Below are 21,082 nucleotides of genomic sequence, written 5' to 3' on the forward strand. Positions count from 1 at the left end.
GTCCCCTCTCTAACACTACCTTTTCATTCTTGTATTGGTTCTTACGTTGTATTATGCATGATTTAATTAATTAATTGATTGATTTATTTATTATTTTGGTGCTGGGGTTGAACTCAGGGGTGCTGTATCACTGAGACACATCCTCAGCCCTTTCTGTATTTTCTTTTGAGACAGCTAAGTTGCTGAGGCTGGCTTTGAAATTGCAATCCTCCTGCCTCAGCATCCCAAGTTGTTGGGATTATCGGCGTGTGTCACCAAACCTGGCATGGTTTTTCAAGCTAAGACCTTGGATTCCTCTCTAAATCGTGGTTCTGCTTCATATCACTGCAACCCCCATTAGGGATGCCCTTCCTGGGCCGGCTCAGTCCCTGGACTTTCCCCCGAGATGTGCCAATCTATTCATCTTATACTGTTCCTGACAGTCAATCCCTGGGATTCCCAGGGACGACTCCATTGTGTTAATCACAGCTTTCTGTAGAGTAGGGGAAATGAGTTCATCTTGATCTTAGATTGGAAAAACGGAAGCCCAGATGGCGGAGAGCAGAAGTGAAAGGAGGAGACCAGAGAGGAAGCAGGAAGTCTATTGAGGTCAGTGGTAGAGAGAAAGAAGGGAATGCAGAAAAGCAGGCAGGATCTAGAACACATCCGCGGCCTGCTGTCTCAAGCAGAGAGCTGTGTGTGTGTGTGTGTGTGTGTGTGTACATCACATCCACAGGGATACGAATTGCTTGAACTTTATGGATGGGGAGGGTGAACTTGCTCAAAGGTGGCCCACTGTAGGGAGAGAGGCAGAACTGGTCAGCAGTGCCCCTCAGCTCTCTACTGTACCCTTGGGGTGAGCTTCCTGCAGCGTAACGCTGTTGTTGGAAGTGAAGAAAGAAAGGCAGAGGCACATGGAAGTTCTAGTTTGGGAAAAAGGATACTCATAATGTCAAAGCCCACCTCCAACTGTCACGGCTGCTGTGTCTGCGTGCTGTTCTGAACTTGTGCACAGGCCCTTGTGAGTTTTCTCTATACAACCGATCTGTAGGAGGGTCAGTTGCATTTTTTTTCCCATTTTCTAGGTTGCTTTTAGGTAAATGACTATCACACCCAAAGAACTGGGAAAATTATTCATCAAAATCAGCTGTTGGAGAGGATGGGGGACTGTTGCTTTGATCCATCTGCCATGGACAATACATTTGAGGAAATTAAAGAGACACATGTTTGAAGGTCCAGCAACTTCTCTTTAAAAAAAAAGAAATGATTCATCAATGAAGACATTTACAATAATGTTCATAACATAATGTTCATAAAAGGAAAACACTGGAAACGACTTCAGTGATTATACTTAATTATGAATTTAAATAGTTGTATTCACCCAATGAAATATTATCAGTCACTGAAAAGGAGCTGATCACATCTGTGCACGTGAGTTCAGTGACTGTGAGGTTCACAAAAGTTAATTCATGTGCAGGAATATCATAGTATGATACCTTACCTGCTTATTTCACAATCTTAAAGTGCGCTTACCTCTGTCTTGCAGATTGTCATGGCTTCGCACAAATGAAGAGCTGGAGAAAATGATAGCATGTTAGACTTTCCTGTGGTATTCACACTCCATCCAGGGGCAAGGTCAATGGTAATGGCTGAAACTGCATTGAAGCACTTCATATTTTACTGAATAGGCTAGAAGAATTGTTGGTTTTCTATGGCAACCAGAGGCTGGCTCTTCCCCTCCTCATCCAAGGCCAGCAAATATTAGATATGAAATGTAAACACTGATCCGCAGAAGTTCTTCCCAGGTCACTGCAGTGAGCACACATCAGATTTTTTTTTTTTTTTTTACTTTTTAAAGTCGTGAGTTTGACTTGCCTTGTACTTAGTCATAGAAATTAATACTCGGCTGGTTGGGCTCCTATTCTATAGAAACTGCTCACCCACTGAGAGTCAGCTCTAGCTGGGAAGAGGAGTACAGAGGTCTCATTCCATCTTGAAATGTGAGCTGGGTGAGAAAATGATATTGACTATTATCAGGAGTCCCATAAAGAAAAAGGGATTAGAAGGCTGTGAGACCATCACAATAGCAATATGCATTTCTAAACACAAGACAGAGGCTCTAAGGCAGCAGTTAGCGGCTTCCCTTAGCACCTTGCTCGAATTTTCTGGTTCATTTTGTATTGTGGTCAGCATCTATAGACAGGAGCTCCAGGTGCTAAGACAGTTAAATCTGATTTCATGGTATACGCTCTGTTCCAAGGAGTGTGCTATTGACTGAAAGAGCCTCTGGGTTAATTATCTGGAACTTGACCCTTTCCTGGCACTGACTGAAATCACCTGGGTATGGATCTGGGTTTTGTTACCCCCAGGGAAGCCCTCGGGGCCTCCCAGCTTGCTTTGTACAAGAAAATGCCAGCAGACCCTTCGGCCACCACAGTGTGCTGTACCAAGGGTCAGACTTCTGCCATCCAGGCTCTCCACTGTCGAAACCAGGGTCCCTCTATTGGGAGCCAGTGGACACTTCCGTTAAATGTCTGGGGAAATAACAAGCAGCCAGATTGTTCTAATTTTCCAGAATTTTTAGGAATTATTGAAAGAGGAGGAATATTCTCTGAGGATATTCTAGGTCTTAAGTACAGACTTTATAAGGACAGAAGAAAAAAATCCCAAAATAACATAAAAACTAAAATAAAAGTCACGATTCTTTCATTTAACAAACACACGTTGAGCACTTTCTAGATGTGTGATGTCTTTGGTGACAATAACATGAATGGACATGCTCTCTGCCCTGGAGGAGCTTGCCTCCTGCATCGTGATCAGAGCACACCTGGTGCACACTGTGGAGAAGGTGTGCCCAGCACACGCCCCTGAGCAGTGAAAAGTCACTAACAGACAGCATTGCCCTGGAAGAGGGCCTGGGGACTCTCGGAGCCATCAGAAGCCTATCACAACAATACAGAGGGGAGCTGATGGCCCTGGTTTGCCTTCGAGAGCTGGGGAGGAAGGGGAGACATAGGGAGACTCAAGACATATGGTGGAGTAGGATTTTGGGAGTTAGGATGGATTGGATGGGAAGAGAGACAATGGGAAGAAAGTTCACCAGGACTGAGGCGAGAAAGTCTGCAGGAAGACATTGTTGGTTGGGACTGGGAGTAGAAATGAAGAGTTCCAACAGAATCAGCTGTGATGCTTGCGAACTATGTGCAGGCATCCCGGAGCTGTGAGCAGCATGTGCAGGGAGTGGCGGGAACCGAGGTCGGTCCCTGGCCAGGGTGGGATGGGGAAGTGGGCTCGCAGCAGCGACTTTGTGGAGGTCTTGGTTTTTGAACAAGCCACTATTAAGTTAAGGTGACTTGTAATGAGTCATTCGCCAGAGGCTGTGTGTCTTCAGCTCTTCAGTGGAATTGACAGCTATCACAATAACCTGATCAGGCGATCGTCTAATTGGAAATGCATTTTTAACACTATGAAGTTCTGTTCCCAAGAGACTATTATTAGCTCCGATGTGAACGCCAACTGAGAATAACTAGAAATGAACAACGTTTCCTCCAAGAGTGATTAGCATCCATTCCAGGTAATCTGATCTAGTTAGTATTCAATTTTTTCCCCTGCTCTTCACTAACACATGGGTCAGTCATAAATTAGAGAAAGAACAACATCATTAGATTCAATGATAGTTGGAGTTCACAGGTTCCCCTCATGCCTCAACCCTGCCGTCAAAATCGAAAGCCAAGCAGCCTTGGTAGTCATTGTCCAAGAGAGCACCTTGCTACTCCCAAGCTGCAACCTGAGGGGGACTTTGTGACTCCTCACCTGGTCAGGGCAAGAGGAATCTTCCGCGTGTTTCGGCTTTTCGATGGCTGGGATGATGCTGGCCTCATCTTGTCATGGGCAACTGTAAAGGTGTGACATAATTTGGTCAGCTTGCATGTTGAAAGTGATCAAGGACTGTTAGAAGCCAACTTGAATGTCCATAATTTCATGCAAATAATTTCTGATTATTATTACTGGGATTAGATGTCATTGGAAACTCTACAACCCTCCCAGATCCTGGGGGTATCTTTTCTCTGAGACTATAAAATTTACATTGAGCATTTACAATTGGGAACACATATTACCAAACTTCCTAGAAACACAGAGTACTGCCTTGGGAGATATTTCAGGGATTATGTTACACCAGTTAGTTTAGAAGACTTCTAACTTGATTCTCATTCATTCACATCACTCTGCAAATATTTACTGAACAGCTTCTATAAGATGGGTCTTCTTCCAGAATCTGGGGTCACAGTGAGAAGGGAGAAGTGGTTATTACATTCCAAGGAAAGGAGACAGGAACTAGGCATGCAATGCCTCAATGCTCGATTTCACACAGTGTGAGTGACAGGAAGTAAGTAAAGCTCTACTTTGGATCCAGAGTGATTATGGGGCCCAAGCAGATCTTCTGAGCGATGAGCTCTGAGCTGAGCTCTTAGTGAGAAGAAAGTTAAACCAGAGGACTGCTCTGGATAATCCAGGGGAGAGGCAGCCCAGTGCCAGCACAAGACACCTGTATTCTCCTGCAAAAGGGAGGGGAGCTTCCAGGACTTTGGTGTCGACTGGCAGTTCCCAGGTGGTCACCACCAGGGCTCTATTTTCTCATTATTTTCTCCTTGATCATCAACTTTTGAAAAGCTCTACAAACATACTCATTGGAGTTAGTTAGTAATTACATATGCCATTGGTGTTGCTGCTAATGATTTCCTTTTTATCATGGATGGAGTTAACTAGCCATCCAGAATTACCAGGAGCACAGACTACTCCTGAATATGGAATTCTGTGAACCCTGTCCCAGTTGTGACTGTAGGAAATGAAGCCAGGGAAGCACGCAGACACTGATGGCACTGTTTTAGAATGTTACTCTGTTCTGTGTCCAAGGTTGGTCACAAACTAAAAGTCTTTGATTGAACGACTGTGATTACTTGAAATGTGATTGGAGCTACTGACTGGTCCATTAATAACACATCCCAGAAATTCATTCTGTGCCATCAACAGCCACCCAGAGCTTCTGGCCCTCTTGAGCTGAACCATGTCACGTTTTGTGCTGATGACCACTGGAGCCTGTGCAACGACACCTGAGTTTGCATGTTGAAATTTACTGTGGGGAAGAACACGTTTCCATTAAGTTTTAAAATCATTTGAAATTGTCCATGAAATCCCCATTGCTCCATTGGGGATCTGTGGGATGTCACAAAATCAGGTAGCCCCTCTTTGGGTTTAACTTCCTCCATACATACAGAAGAGCAGACTTGAGACCCCCAGAGGATGGGCACTTGCTTCTGGTTCCCTCTTTGGGCCAGAACATATTTTGCCTCTGAACATATTTTATCAATCAAAATGGATGGCATTTCAAACAAAGGTGGACATCAGGCACTGCTTGCTCCATATCGTGCCACTTAGTGAGTGTCAGATTGCATGCTTCTCTGAAAGTGTTGAAAGTGATCAAGGACTGTTAGAAGCTAACTCAAATGACCATAATTTCATGCAAATAATTTCTGATTATTATTACTGAGATGTCATTGGAAACTCTAGTGTGTGTGTGTGTGTGTGTGTGTGTGTGTGTGTGTGTGTATGTGGTGTGATGTGGCACGGACACCAAGGTCTCTTTGCCCAGTGGCAGGGGTGACAGTGTGACTCCTTTTGGTAATACCTGGGCTGAAAAAAGACCTCTGATTTAACCCAGATATAAATTTCCTTGCTTAGACCAGAGGACGCTGAGTGGACCGTGAGGTCCTAGACCCCTCTGATCCCCTCACCATATGCACATATCCTTACATCCTGGGCTTCAGTTATAATGCTTGTAAATTATGACTAGAGATCTAGAAACAGCACATCCTAATGGCAGTATGGAAAGAAAGTTAAGGTAAAGAATTTACCTTCTTCTGCTTCAAGAGCCTGTATTAAAAAAAAAAAAAAATTAAGTGACTTTTTGTGTTACAGAATTTAATATAATACTATATGTGCTTTTAAAATGTTTGGTTATAGTAGAATTTCAGGAAGAATTTTGTTAGCATAGTTTTTTTAAAAAATAGTAGAATTTTGAAAAAAATTTGTTAGTATAGAGTTTTAAAAAATCCATAGTTCTCCAAAAGACTGAATAAAAAACAATTGGAAAGTAATTTAACTGAACAAAAACTAATTTAATTTCAAGGGTCTTAGAAATGCTTTATTCCTATTGCAACAATGGCCTCAATGAGACTATTTCCAAGAAACAACCTGAATTCTGGACCAAGCTCAGGTACAAGGTGTTCAGCCTCATGACTCACAGTGTCATACAACTGGGCAGCATCACCCGTTCAGGTAAATAAAAATGGTTAATATTGGTGTGTTCCTTGCTTATTGAACTCTGATGAAGGCATTTGAAGTAGGGATGTAGGCTGGACTGGGCAGGCACTGGGAGCACGCCTCGGTGGAGCACTGGAGTTCAGGATAAAAGCTAGGCCCCTCATGCATTTACATGCTAGTATGTCTTCAATGTACGTGTGTGTGTAGGCAAAAAACAGTTCGAAGAGATATAAAATACCAATAGAGATTGTGTTTCAGTGATGAGGCTTTGAGTAATCTTTTCTGTATACTTCTGTTCTGAAATGTTTTTTTAAAAATGAGCAGAAGATAGTTGCATTATTCTTTTTAAACACAGCCATTTATCTTCCCAAACATTTCCTTTCTCTTTCTTTCCTTAAAAGTGGCAGAGTTTCTGACTGTCCTTTGTTATGAAAATGTCCACATTTATTGGACTGGTATCCTTCGCCACAGTGAGCTCTTGAAGAAGCAAGAATCTTTACAGTAGAATCTGTGTGATATTTGCTGAAGGGCATGTTTGACCACGAATAATTATGGGAAGTTTGGTTCATGAATTGAGTCACCTGGAGACGACCTCGGGTGTCAGTTTCATAGGAACTTGTTTAACCTATGGGTTGAGAAGCCCATTGGTGCTCTAAGGAGGTTTGTGAACCTTTTGAAATAAAAGTGGTTTTTCTCTATAAATATGTGCACACATTTTTGGTGGAATGAGGAAGGTATATAACTCAGCATCAAATTATTAAAGGAATAATTTCATGTCCTTGAAGTAGAAAAAATGTAAAATGTCCTTGGCTTACAGCGAGATCCAAAGAGGTGATGCCATCTGCCTGTGTTCCCACAGCCATCCTGCAGCTCAGCTGGCCAGAGCCCCGCTCTGCCAACTCACATTTGCTCCACAGATAGATAAGAAACCTGCAGCAACAGTTTCCTCACAGGGGCATCCCATGTCTTGTCTGAAGCCAGCAAACAGAACTTTTGTTTTAAAGACCATGGTACCCCTAGGGTTCTGGAAGGAGGACAAACTGTTCATTAGGAGAGCAAATCAAAGCAAATCCATGGCCAAGTACAAAGGGCCAGGAGTGCATTCTAACCAGTGGTTTAGAAGGCTCCCGGTGAGGCCTCCCCAGGACTTTGAACCTGGCAGCTCTCAGTGCTCTCTCAGAGGCAGGAGCTCTCCGCTGTCAAAGGAGAGGGAGGCAGAAGGTAAGAGCCAAGGAGGAGCTCCTCTGGGGGAGCAGTTGTTTTATCTCATTGAGACCCAGCTAACTTTTTGCTTGAGGGCTCTGAATTTCAAATCAACACAGTTAGTTAGAAAAGTGCAGTATCTCTTGTTTTTCTACTTTAACTTTTTTGTTGTTAGAAAATCAACATATTCAAGTGAGAGAGAAATGTCACCTCCTGCTGTCCATCCTCCTTCCCTCTTGCTCCCTCCTCTCCTTTCCCTCCCTCCCTCCCTCCCTCCCTTCCTTCCTTCCTTCCTTTCTTTTCTTTTCACTTTAGCTCAGGCTATCCCTCTAATTTTTAAGGCAGAGAGTCAGGGCGCTGGGGAGCAGACCTGGGCTTGACGATTTCAGGGACTGGCCTGTCTTCTGCCATCTGTGGACACTGGCAGTTTGTCACCCCTCTGTCTTCATGTTTTCTTTCAGGGCTTTGTAGGGATGAGGTGAGACCATGAGTCTATTCACTTTGAAAACTACAGAGGGGCCGTGTGCATCTGAGTCAGCACATCATTTCTGCTGAAATATATTTTACTTTGCAAGACACAATTAAGCAATCACTCCATGTGCACACACACGTGGCATTTGCCTCCTGGATGGGCTTTGGCAATGGAGAAATGACCTTGAATCTCAGCCTAGACAAACAATGCAGAAGCAGGTTGGCAAAACTTATGCAAGAATGAGTATTTCTATTAGATCCTGTTCTTCAGAGGACACCGTCTTCCAACAGAAGCCAGCCAAAGAGGCAAGGAGAACCAACAGCTCTGCACACTTCCTGCTGCCTCCCCATTTCCTTCTTGCTCGCTGGTGACTGGAGGGGGGCACATGTCCTGTCAGACTGATCTTTGCGTTATAGACTTTGAAGTCATCTCGAGTGGCAGCCAGCCTCTACTTGAGGCAAAGAAACCCCATCTAGAGACAGAGTTCTGGGTTCAGGTACCTTAGATGTGCAGGGTCCCCTAGCAAGAGCACTGTGACCTGCAGCTCCTTCTCAGGGTGCTCAGGAACTCCCGTGACTCACAGAAGAGCAGAGCATGGAGAAGTCCTGCATGGTACTGCACTCATCTCATCCAGCACTGATACAGGTGACCCTTCTTGACATGGTTCCTTTGTAGATTTCAGGGACTAAAGGTACTAAATGTCTTGCTCGAGTGACAAACTAGACGTGTGACTACTGATGTTTGCATTCTCAAAAAAGCAACAAATGCAAAGAAAAGAAGGAATCTAGCGGACCTCTATGGTCTAGCGGAGGTGTAGGGCAAATACCAGACAAGAACTCAGCCCCTTAGGAGTCAGTGTGAGCGAGGCGAGGCCATTCCTGCCGGTGGATGGAAGTTTTTCATTAGTCACAGGGCCCATCACCTTCTTAAGGAACTTCCTCTTTGGGAACTTAAGGACGTGAAGCCTTGGAGGGCTCTGTGACTGTGCCATCCTGCCTCATGTCCTTGCTACTTGTTGAGCCTCTACTGGCCCCTTGGCCGTTTGTGTATTTACTTTGACTTTATCACAACTTTGCACAGAAATGTGTCCCTCTCTTCCTGGTGTGTGGGGCACTTGCCAAACCCTAGTAGGGAGCAGAGCAGGGTTCACACCTAGATTGGTGAGGCTCTGAATCTCATCTGTCTTCCACTCTGCAGTCCTGTTTTCCCTGTGACGATCAAGCAGCATAGAGCCTACAGCTGCCAACACCTCATTTCTGTGCAGTGGAGGTTGGAAGCCAGGAGGGAGGTTTTGTGTTTTCCCTGTGGGAAGGGGGCATGTTCCCACTGCATCCGTCAACACTGAATGACCATAGGGTAGAGGAGGGTCTGCGTCTACCCTCTGGATCATAACCTGTTTAACTTAGGTTTCTCATCTTTAAAGCGGAGCTGGGGGTGGGGGTGGATCATTCATTCTGAGTGTGGCTACCACAAGAACAAAGTATGATAAGGTACCCAGAGAGATCTTGCTCATTGTAGACACCTCATGCACACAAATTCCCTTTTTGTTTCCCAGGACAAAATTGCTACTTACCCCAGTTAAGTCCTTTAAGCTTATCTGTCTGTATGAAAAAGAAAAATGGTGTTAATAAAAAACAATTCATAATGGCCAAGATAGAGTCATCCTGAGCCCTTATAAAACTCTGTCATTGACAAATTAACGGCCTGTAGTCCAGTGTGATATTTATCACTCTTCTATAAATCTAAAGCAGGTTATTTTTTTCTCATAATTTTCTGAGGAATAAAAAGAAGCCAATATAAAAGGTGGTGACTGCAAGGACACAAATATACTTGCTTCTCATTTTAGGAGAATTTAAATAACGTTGTCATTTCTCCTGACATTTGATTCCCATGTCAGATTTCATTAGCACAGTCAGACCTATTGTTAGGTAGATTTTTAAAGCTCTCAGTTTTTTTCTCCTCTGAGAAAATGTAAAAGGGTTTAAATATGAAGCTGTCAGGTAGAGTGGCAGCCCAGGAAGGTGTGTGTAAAAGAAAGATTACTGACAATGAAAGGGAGCCTGAGACAAGAAAAGAATCATGAGACTGAGAGGAAAAGGGAAAGAATCCAATGAAGAGTTCTTCTCTGTGGACACTGGCCGAGTCTCAGCATCATCTCCCAGATGTTCATTATATTGGAAAGTCAACTTCTCCAAACCTCATTTTCTCGTGTGCAAAATGTCAACAAGTGTCCTCATCTTGGAGGGTTATTGTGAGAACTTCTAGAGATAATAAGAAAAATGGGGCATTCAGTGGGCAAGGTGTTAGAATGTGGCCAAACTCCCCATGGGAACTAAGGATGTGGGCTGCGGGTGCCCGTCCCAGCTACCATGTCCATCAGTGAAAGGCCAGGAACTGAAGGATGCTGGGAGTTAAAGACTGCCGCGCCAACCTCATAGGCGCTGTGGATCCAAAGCTTTCCAGGTCTCTCTGTCTTGGACAAAATGGCCCCAGAGCACATGGATCTCAGATACTTTCTGGTCTCGAATTTCCAAGCTAGGGCAACTGTCCTTGTGTTCCACAGCTTTTAATGATCATCTCAGCCCATTGGAGACAGATAGCACCTCTGCACCTCCCTTGCCTTTTAGTTAGGAGGTAAGAAATAAAAGATATAGTCAGAAGCAACCAAGTAGAACAAACACCTGTACTATTAATTATTTTGCAGTTAAATTGAGACTAATCTCAGTATTCTTAATGTTTAAGAGACTCTGGCATAGTAGGGGTGTTGATGGACTGACTATGTGGCTTCAATTTAAACATGTGTAATTGATTTTGGACTTTCAATTTTAAGTTACAATAGTCAAGACACATTTTGACTCCATTTGAAAAGCTTTTGACTCAACTCCATTTGTAAAGCATTTAAACTGTGCATGAGAAATTGATTTTTTCTGTATTTATCTCTCTACATTTACTTTATGTGAGTTACAAAAATTGTTAAAGTTTGGTTGCTAGAATTTAAAACTACCTTGTCAGTAATATAAATACTTAAAAATCAGGTACGCGCAATTTATAAAGACATTGCAAATATTTAAGTAGATTTAACTGAGTTTGTAAGTACTTACTATCCAAGATGCCTTAAACTATCTTGCTTGAGTTATTTCACATTTGTAGAACAAGCAGAGTGACTGTGTTTCTCTTCTCATAAAATAACTCAATTTATAAATAGAGCAATGAATCTTACAGATTGAAACTTGAGGCTTCAGGAAACGTAGGTTTTAGAATGTGTCATTTTAATAAGCTGAATTTTAAGACAATGTGGGGACTCTAAGAAGCCTCTTCTTTGAATAGCAGGGTGAGGCTCTCTGGCCTCTGCACATTTGATCCTTCCCAGGCCCACGTGGAGTCAGAGGGAGCCTCTTTGACCTCCTTGGTTTGTCCATGGAGATGGCCAAGGACACACGGCCATTAACTACTTGGAAAAAGAGTTTTCACATTATTTCCTTTGCATGATGTGTGCTTAGTATAAATTTAAGGATGTTATCATTTACTACAATTGTGGACCTTCTTGAACATCTTTTAGTTTAAAATCAATTGGATTTGAATCCTTTCTTTGTCATCTATGGGTTCTGTCACCCCTGATAAGTTCAGTTCCCTCTCTGAAACTTAGTTTTCCCATCTACGAAATGGACAAATCCAGCTAGTCATGGAACAGCCGGGCTGATACAGACAAAAGACTCCTGTTGGGCCGGTAGATACAGGAAATGTTGTTGGTTGCTTTCATTATCACTCCAGATGAGTTTATGCGGTGCATGGCCATGGTGTTAAAATTACGGTGGATCCATAGTTGTGAAGTCCCTCCCTTTTTAATTCCCTTTCAGAGTACTTCAGGGAATTCTGAAATTCCCTTTCAGAAGGACTTCTCCTTCCAGGAGAGGACTTCCACTGGAATCTTACCCAGTGGTAAGATTTCCTAAGCACCAATCTAACATTTGCGTCTCATTTCTTGTAATAGAAATTTCCCCAGGCTGGGCTGCAATTATGTATGGTCAAAAGTCTCTGTTTGAATTAAATTTACTTAAGTGAAGAAAAAATGAACTAGGGAAAGAAATATTAAATAGGTAGATATTGTAACAATAATAATTGTGGTGCAGAAATGGTTGAGGACATCCCACCCGTGTTCTCCAAACTTCAAAGACCTCAGGTTAGTTGCCAATGAATGATCTAAATGACATTTCTGTGAACTGAAGTGCTTCCATTCAGCAATTGTTTTGTGAAGCCAAGACTTAGCTTTAAAAAAGAGAATGGCAGAGCTGGTAGGGACAAACAGGGGCTGAAAGACAATAGCTGGAACCACAGCCGCCATTCAGGACAGCGTGGCAATCATGGGCTTCAGCTGCCACAGCCAGGCTGTCCACAATCCATGCCGCTGAGGGCCAGCTGCACATCACAGTCCCTGCCTGGGGGGGGGCGACACATCCCCAGTGCCTGACAGAGCAGCTGCTGGGAAGGGGAGGGGTGCATTTTCCCAACCTCACTGGGTTGTTTACATGTGACCTGGGTCACCACTAAGGCTGCCTGACCACCCAGGTGGACCCTGCTGGAATGCAGTGGAAATCCCAGCTCTCCTCCTCAGCAAATGCTCCTCTGCCGTGGCATTCCCAGGGCCCCCCAAGACGCTGCATGCCTCTGTCCCTCAGAAGCCACTTGCCAGCCTGTGGCTTTGACTGAGTTACCTCACCTCTCTGACACCGGGTGACATGATGGGCACCGTTACTGAGCACCTACGTACCATCGTAGCCTTGGAATACCGTGCTTTACAGGGCGGCTGGAGGAGGGGACAGGACAAAATGCCATCCCTCCCTGGAGCCCTTTGTAGCAGAGAGATCCAGCCCAGTTCTCAACACACCCAAAAGTGATGGAATGCATGTGAACTGCAACTACCCAGAGACACAGTGCCAACCTCCCGAGAGACCAACACCACTTCAATGGTGGCATTGTGGACTGGTGTGGTTGCAGGGGGACACTTCAGTGAGGGAGGGAGCCTGATGTCAGATATTGGAAACTTGGGCATAGACAAGCCTCAGAGGTCTTAAAGAACGTTCCGGAATTATGCAGCCAGAAGTGGCTCAGGTGAAATCCAACCCCAGTTCTTCTGGGGCCCAAGATCCTGTTCTTTCCAGCACAAAGAAGCAGAAAAAAGATCCAAGCCCCTTCTTTACCTCATCTAACCTCAGCACATAGGGTATTTATCAGTCTCATTTCCTGTGTCCTGACTTCTCTGTGGTCTGACCAGTTCTTAACATTTTGACCAAGAGTTTTGGGACGGTTCATTTTGTATTTCCAATTCTGATGACACCATGCATAGGTCTGAGGGTCTACTGCCTCTCTGTCGCTGCCTCTCTGCCTCTCACTCTGAAAATGAAAATCCAAATGGAGCAACTTTGCCAACTCCTGCTCTGGTTAGGTGCCCTTGGGAGCTGCAGCAGGAGATACATGTTTGTCAGACACCCACGGCAATGTGTCAGTCACTGCCAGGAAGCGTGGATACCTAAATGAGCTAGCCTTTCCCTTTGGAGTGGAGGGCTAGGTTAGAATCTCAGGGCATTACAAGGGGTGAGAAGGGCATGCACAGAAAGGGGCCCAAGGTCATAAGCGTGCAGTAACTGTCACAGATATGTGCTGTTGATGGGATCATCCCATTGGATCCTCACGTGAGCCCACAAAGCAGGTGGTGGACGTTGATACTTTTCTTTCTTCCTGAGAAAAGCCTTGGCTTAAAAAAGTCTGTACCTTATTTTTCAGGTTTTCAGGGTGTCCTGAGGCAGGGTCTCTTCGGCAGTGCACAGAACTTCCCTAGCCTCATGCTCCTGTGCAGGGCTCCCTGGCATACAGTGGGGTGCTCAGCAGCCACACGCTCTTCTCACTGCATGCCAGCACCATCCCTCCACCCACCCACCCACCAACCAAACAACCAACCAACCAAACAACCAAACAACAAAGTCTTCACAGCCCTACATTCTCCAGACTGTCCACTGGGGGGAGGAGGGACAAAGCTTCCCCCAGCTGAGATCCGCTCCCCACAGGCGCCAGTGCAGAAACAGCACAACCTCAATGTCAACGCGGCAGATGTGAGACCCCAAGCCATTTCCCACAGACCAGAAGGACATGCCTTGGAACAGAGGGTGCTTCTTGGAAGAAGTCTGTTACGTGGGACTGTAAAGGATGCAAAGACGAGACCTTCACCAGACAGTTGGGGGGCAATGGCATTGGCCATTTGTGTCCCATCAGAACCCGCGCTGCATGGGATCCCCACAGAATGGGCCTGATGTCCTCAATTCCTGGGACAATTCCTGAGATATGTTTCCTGGAGAAGTCATCTAGAGAAGTCATGCCCTGGGCCTCAACCCGCTACTGTAATCTGCAGTCACAAAGCAGAGAGAAGGGAGGAAGGGGCGCAGCCTCAGCGCTAACTTACCAAAGCAGGCAATTTTGGCCTTCTTTGTTTGTTGTGTTTAGCCACATTTTATGATCAGCATCAGCTGCCGAGTGCCCGCATGTTTGGGACTGTAGATCATCATTAGCCCTTAATTCCAGAGGTTTGGCTCTTATATATTTGTCAAAAATGGCAGGAGCGTTTTTTGACAGGAGGGGTTTAAACCATGGTGCTATTTCCCCAGCCTGAGTGTTTGGTCCTGGAGAGTCAGAACCCCCTTTTGATTTTTATATACAGTGCCCTGAATTCCTCCTGGCGGGTAACATTTTCTTTAACAAATTCAGGCCTCAAGGGAGCAATTCTTTCAATAGCTGATTTGATTACAGACAGGCTGTGCTTTCTGTGAACAATCAAACCACAGGCTTCTAAAACCCTTCCCTCTGGGTGTCCTTGGCCCCTTCGCCCTGGGGCAGTGCCTTTGGAGCAGACCCCTCCCCTGCCCACCACTCTTCCTGGTCATCCACTTAAGGCTCTCACCTGGGCCCTCCCTGGGCTGCTGGAGAGGTGTGTCTCTGAGGGAGAAGTGCACTGCTCTCAGGTGCCGGGGCCGGGGGCAGGGGCTGGTGCTGCTTCGGGAGAGTGGCGGGAGGCCTGGGTGAAGATCACAGGGTGAAGACCACAGGGGGGCCTGAGCCGGCCTGCAGCTGGGGAAGCTCCTCCCCCTGCCTCCTGCATCCTCAGCTCTCCACAGCAGCCCGACCCATTCCACATTCCATGCAGCTCCAAATGTTGGGGCAATCATTCTTCTAAGGAGTCTAAATCTACTTCCCCTAACCTGCCCTTTGATCTGTTGCTGTTTCCTACAGCATGTGATGTGATTTTCTCCAGGGCATCAAGTACTTTTCAAAATGAAATGCTGCCTGTTTAGTGTTAGGAATCCTGGGGAAAGAAGAACAAAGGCCTCCATCCCTCCCAGACTGGAAGACCTGAGTTAACAGGGAAGGGTTTTAAGGTCAACGAATGCCCCTCTCACCCAGTTTATGTACTCATTGATTCATTGATTCATAAAGTGTGTCAGGCCCTTTGGTAGATGCTGGAGATGCAGAGAGGAAAAGACACAGCGTTGACTGCAAGATGCTTCCCTCTGGGAGGGAGGAGAGGGAGGTGGAGAAACCATGGCCAGAGACGGCCACCAATGCTGCAGAGCCGCACAGGCCCAGGGAGGCAACACAAGTGGCCGACATCCTCCGCGCCTCAGCAGCCAGGGCTCCAGCTCTTGCCTCTGTGTACATGGAGAAACATACTAGCGTCTGTGTTTCTCTGGAGAATGCTCTTCCTTAAACATATGTTTCCACATTGTAAACCTTCGCCCAAATTCCAAGTCTGTCCACATATCGACTTAGATTGAGGTGCGTGGAGTGGGCATGGGCCGTCTCCTGTGCACCTGGGCATGAGATGCATACCCCGATTTGATCTGGTGATTTCTGTACTAAGAGAAGGGAGGGAAAGAGGAAGGGATAGGCAGAAAGACACTCATGGAGAAACAGTAAGGGAAGGACACTGGGTAGATAACTGTGAATGAAGGCGGGACTGAATGGACCACTGGAGACTGGGTCAGTCCTGTCCATTGTGTCAGTTTCCTGGGTCAATTGTCTCTCCCTTCAGGCACCAGCACAAACCGTTTAAGTATTAAAGCAAAACAAAAAGCGATTTTCAATGTCTTACCGAGGAGGCGGCAAAGGAGTCTGTGAAATGAAGGAGAATTGGAAATTACATTTGTTGTTCTTTGCGAAGCTCCAAGGGGTGAATTTATTTTTTTTGTTTGTGATTAGAAATTACAAATAATGACCAAACTCCTAGAACATATTTTTCAAGTAATATCTTAAGCTTCTATATGGTCCATATTTCTATACTTAAAAAAAAAAAGAGAAACGAATACATTTTAATGACTTGACTTACCTTGTTTCCCTTTATGGATTTGTTCTCTAAAACACAAGAAGAAAATGCAGTGAATTTATAGAAAACATTGTCAAGTGCTAGTCTTACATAGGCTTAAGTGGAAATCATTCCCATTTTAAATATTGTTGATAGCATTGATTAATAGTTGCTGAGATCTTAGTAGGTGCCTGGCATGATGCTAAGCACGATACTTTTGTGGTCTTATTAAATCTCACCTTCACTGAAGAAAATTTAAATCTCACCTTCACTGAAGAAAATAAGGTGTTGGGAAGTTAACTATCCCATCCACAGTCACCCAGTCACCCAGTCACCCAGCTAATATATGGCAGAATGGTCGTGGGGTGACTCAGAACCTCCTGTTCCTGGTTGGAATTACCATTCCTTACATTTACATCTATATTGTGTGTGTGTGTGAGTGTGTGTGTGTGTGTAGTTTTACACATATGTGTGTATAATTAATTTGAGTTTCTTTCTTGTAACTTCATGGAGCTATTTCCAAGCAGAAGAAAAATAGAAGGGTTTTGAAGTCCCCAGAATCTAACTCCCTTATTTAATGGATAACAAAAGTAGGAACCAATTAGGCAGGAAAATTTCTCAAGATCAACTAACTACAGAAACAGCCTGACCGGGGCCTGGAACAGATTTTTCTGACTTCTCTGCAGTTTTATTTCCACGACTCAATTGAATTCAAAGGAAATTATTGAGCTGCTACTCTGAGCTAAGCCTAGCACGAGGCAGAGGTGGGGGGAGAGGATCAGAAGCAATCTTTGGAAACTCCAGGAGCTGGGGCTGGGGACAGGTTTGAACTCCCCACCCCATGTCCCTGGGGGCTTTACTTCACTTCGCTTTCTAACAACTTTGTCTTCACATTTTTTTTTTTTCTTAATTTTGTAAAAGGTCCAGCTGGCCCTAAACAACCCAATACAAACTGCTCTGGAAGACTTTAATACATCTTCCAGGTCAAAAGTAATTACTTCATTGAATAAAATTGCCCTTCTCTCTATTTCATTTCCATTTTTGGAAGACATTTTTAAAATGAGTGGAATCGACCTCTTCATCTAATTCCAAATGCTCACCGAGTACAAACAAGTAAGAGGTTCCCGGTGTCGTAAAAATGCAAACCATGACCTGGGATGCACCTCGCCAGCAGCCGCTGTCCAGGTGGTGCCGCATCTTTGACTATTAAAGAAAAACCAGGCCACACAACAATTGCTCCAGCCACCAAATTATCAAACCTGAACTTAATTTCCCTTCACGCCATTTCTTATTGGTGTCCCTGAGGAGCTTCGTGGGCCACTTGCTCTAACTCGCCCTGTGGAAGCAGGAGTCGGCTCTCCAACAGGTCTTATTCCAGAGCCACCACTGCTTCTGTTGGGGACCAATTCAATTCACTGGAAAGAAAATTCAATGAGATTCAGGTTCCAATGCAGCAGGAACAGTCCACTCATCGTTTTAGAGACGTCTATTCATTTTGCTTCAGTGTCCGAGAGTTTAGAAAAGGACGGGAGTGTTTCTTTTATTCATTAACTTATTGATCACCTAGATCGGGTGTTGATTTCTTTTTAATGTATTTATTGATGTAGGTGTGAGGGAATATAATACCCCAAAAACCAGAGTTACCATTCCCTTGCTACTTACATTCCCATGGCAGGGCCTGGAAATTCATAAACAAAAGTATAAATAAGTAATGACAGGCAAAGACAAAGAAGCAGGTGACGGGGACAGCAGGGACATGGAGAGAAGTCGAGGGGCTGGGGCTGTTTTTCAAACAGGTCTGAGGAGGCATCTCTGCTTGGAAGAGGAACCAGAGGCCTGAAGAGGGTGATGGAGCATGTCCTGTAGGTGTCTGGGGAAGAAGATTCCAGGCAGAGGGGACAGTGAGTGCAAAGGATTCAAGGTGGGAAAGAGCGGGTAGAGAGGTCGGAGAGGAGATGGTGGCGCTGGAGGAACTCGGGGATCACACAGGGTCTTGCACACTGTGGTAAGAAGGTTGCCTTAACCACAGTCAATCTTTTTACCACTTTGCTGACGTCCAAGGACATCTCAGTGAGTTTGGGGATAAACATACACTAGTGGGTCACTGCCACCACCAGCATGATAAACACATCCATCACCTCCCGAAGGTTCCTCCTGCTCCATTTATTACTGTTTTTGAATTGGCATTTTTGGTTGAGAACATTTAACAAAAGATTTACCCTTTTGGCAAATTTAAAGCAGTTTTGTTAGTAACAGGCATTATGCTACATAGGTCTGTAGAACTTTTTCGTTTTGTGTCATTCAGGTTTGGTACCGTTTAAGCCCCACCTTTTATCACCTGCTCCTCGTTGCTCCAGGTGACCACCATTCTGCTCGTAGTTTCTATGAGTTTGACCACTTTAGATTCCACAGAAGTGACATCAAACAGTATTTCATCAATGTCTGGCTTGTTTCTCCTAACAGAACACTGCCCTCCAGGTCCGACCACGCCGTCACAAATGGATTGAGAGGATCCGCTTCCTTTTAAGGAGGAAAAACACTCCATTCTTTATTCATTCATCTGTCTGTGACACCCAGGTTGCTTCCACATCTTTGCTATGGTGAATTATGCTGCAAGGGACATGGGTGGACCTGTCTTCAAAATCCCAATTTCAGTTCTTCTGATGCAAATCAGAAGTGGAATTCCTGAATCACATGCTGATTCTAATTTTTAATTGTTGGAGGAACCCCCACGCTGATTTCCATGATGACAAACTGATTCATATTCTCATCCACGGTGTGCAAGGGCTCCCCTTTCTCCACATCATGGCGGACACTTGCCATCTTGTTTTTTTAAATGATAGTTATCTTAGCAGGTGTGAGGTGCACTGTGGCTCTGGTTTGCATTTCACTAATGCCCAGAGATTCTGAGCTTTCCCTTGTAAATGCCTATTGGCTAACCCTCTGTTCCCCTGGGAGAAGAAAAGTCCACCCTTGCCCATCTTCAATCAGGTCACTCTTCTTTCCCCCTGCTATTGTGTGAGTTCTTGTGTATTTTGGATATTAACCCTTTATCAGATGCATGTTTTGCAAATATTTGCTCCCATTTTATAGTTTGCTTTTCATCCATTGATTGCTTGCAGTACAGAAGCATTTTCTTTGGATGAAATCTTGCTTATTTTTGCTTTTGTTGCCTGTGCTTTTGGTGTCATATCCAAAAGTTATTGTCATGGCCAATGTCACGAGGCATTTCCCTGGGTTTTCTTATGGAAATCCCATGGTTTTGGGTCCTGAAGTTTAACCTTTATTCCATCCCAAGTTGGATTCCTTGCATGATGTGTCACGAAGATCCAACTCTTCACTCTTCTGCATAATGTGGATATCAGTCCTCCCAACAGCTTTTATCGAAGAGGCCAAATCTTCCCACCCCAAATATTGTGTATTCTTGAGGCTTTCATAGAAAATCAGGACTGTGTGTCTGTAGGTTTATCTCTGGACTACTCATTCTGCTCCGTTGGTCTACAAGTGCATTTTATGCTACGCTGCACTGACCACTACACCCAGTAAGAAAACTTGAAATCAGGTAGCGCAATGCCTCTAGCCTTGTTCCTCTTACTCAAGGTTGCTGCTCAGTCTTTCCAGGTGAACATGGTGAATCTTTCTGGTGCCCTGTCCATGTGTCCTCTGTCTTTACTATGTTGTTTTTCTAGCCAACTGGTATTTCTCTGTCACTTTTGAAATTTTGTGTATAATACTATCAACAGCAGCACCAAGGCCTCGAGGAGGATTGAAGCCATATCAAATATGCCCACTGACAAGCACTGAGGCTGGGAGCTTCACTTACTCCTTGCTTAGATTATCAGTATTCTATAAAGTGGAAGGGCCAGGTGACCTTGAGGGGATTCACAGGTGAGAAAACTAGATCAGACATGAAAGTAGCTTGCAAATAGCTGTCCTACAGTTTTGGTAGCAATTCAGACAAATTTGACAAATTTTTTAAACTTGGAGGTCTTGTTTAATAAAGTAATAGCAAGTTAGGCATTTTCAATAATGAAAAGGTAAGATTTGGAGTTGAATTTCTTGAGATTGGATCTTGATTTTGCTACTACCTTGGGCAGGATGGTGGCAAGTACTTGATAAATTTTTATGAAACAAATGCATTGATAAATTAATGAGCATTCTCATCCAGGAAAGTGGAGGGTGATACTTATACTTCATGGGAATTTATATGTGAAATAAATGAGTTAATGTTCTTCAAGCTGTTGTTCTTATTGTATACCTGTGTTACTATAATAATCATGTAATGGAAAATTAGAGGGGAAATGGGAATTTGTTTCTCGAATAAGTACACAGATATTCTCAAATGCTAAGTTTCTTGTCAAACAAAAGGAGCCAACTGGTTGTTCTTCAAGGTCCTTCCTGTCTCAAAACATGAACAGTTTTCACTTAAGAAGGCTGTCGCGCAGGACGCCATCTGGTGGCCACAGGTGTTACTAGCATCGTCTGCCCAGAGTGCTTTTCATTCTTGAAAGAGGTGTCAAGTCAGCCGCCCCAGGTTCCTCTGGGGAGTAAGGCAGGATGTTGGTCTATTTCCTCTGCAACCCGCTAGGGAGAAACCATGAAGAAGTGAATTGCACGGTGTTCCTGGAGGTGAAAGCCAGGCTTCCTGGCAAGGGAAGAAGTCCTAAGAGACCTGTTCATGATGTGTTGTTGTTAAAGTTTCAAGACTTTTGTAACCTGGTGTTAAATACTGCCATTATTAAACGATTGATCAAAACAAA

At 44.5% G+C, this 21,082-nt stretch overlaps 1 protein-coding gene across 1 annotated transcript in view; it reads right to left on the reverse strand.

The window, feature by feature from the left end:
- Window positions 1–21,082, reverse strand: part of Clnk (cytokine dependent hematopoietic cell linker) — a 60,547-nt gene that overhangs the window by 16,859 nt on the left and 22,606 nt on the right. Inside the window, exons 5-10 of the mRNA XM_077110201.1 lie at window positions 15,851–15,876; window positions 14,925–15,038; window positions 9,549–9,576; window positions 5,892–5,910; window positions 3,793–3,874; window positions 1,513–1,553 (exon numbers count right to left, since the gene is read on the reverse strand). Coding sequence (XP_076966316.1) covers window positions 1,513–1,553; window positions 3,793–3,874; window positions 5,892–5,910; window positions 9,549–9,576; window positions 14,925–15,038; window positions 15,851–15,876 — 310 coding nt within the window. The remainder of the gene's footprint in view (window positions 1–1,512; window positions 1,554–3,792; window positions 3,875–5,891; window positions 5,911–9,548; window positions 9,577–14,924; window positions 15,039–15,850; window positions 15,877–21,082) is intronic.

Source organism: Callospermophilus lateralis, chromosome 8 (assembly GCF_048772815.1).
Source record: "Callospermophilus lateralis isolate mCalLat2 chromosome 8, mCalLat2.hap1, whole genome shotgun sequence".
Classification (NCBI taxonomy): Eukaryota; Metazoa; Chordata; class Mammalia; order Rodentia; family Sciuridae; genus Callospermophilus; species Callospermophilus lateralis.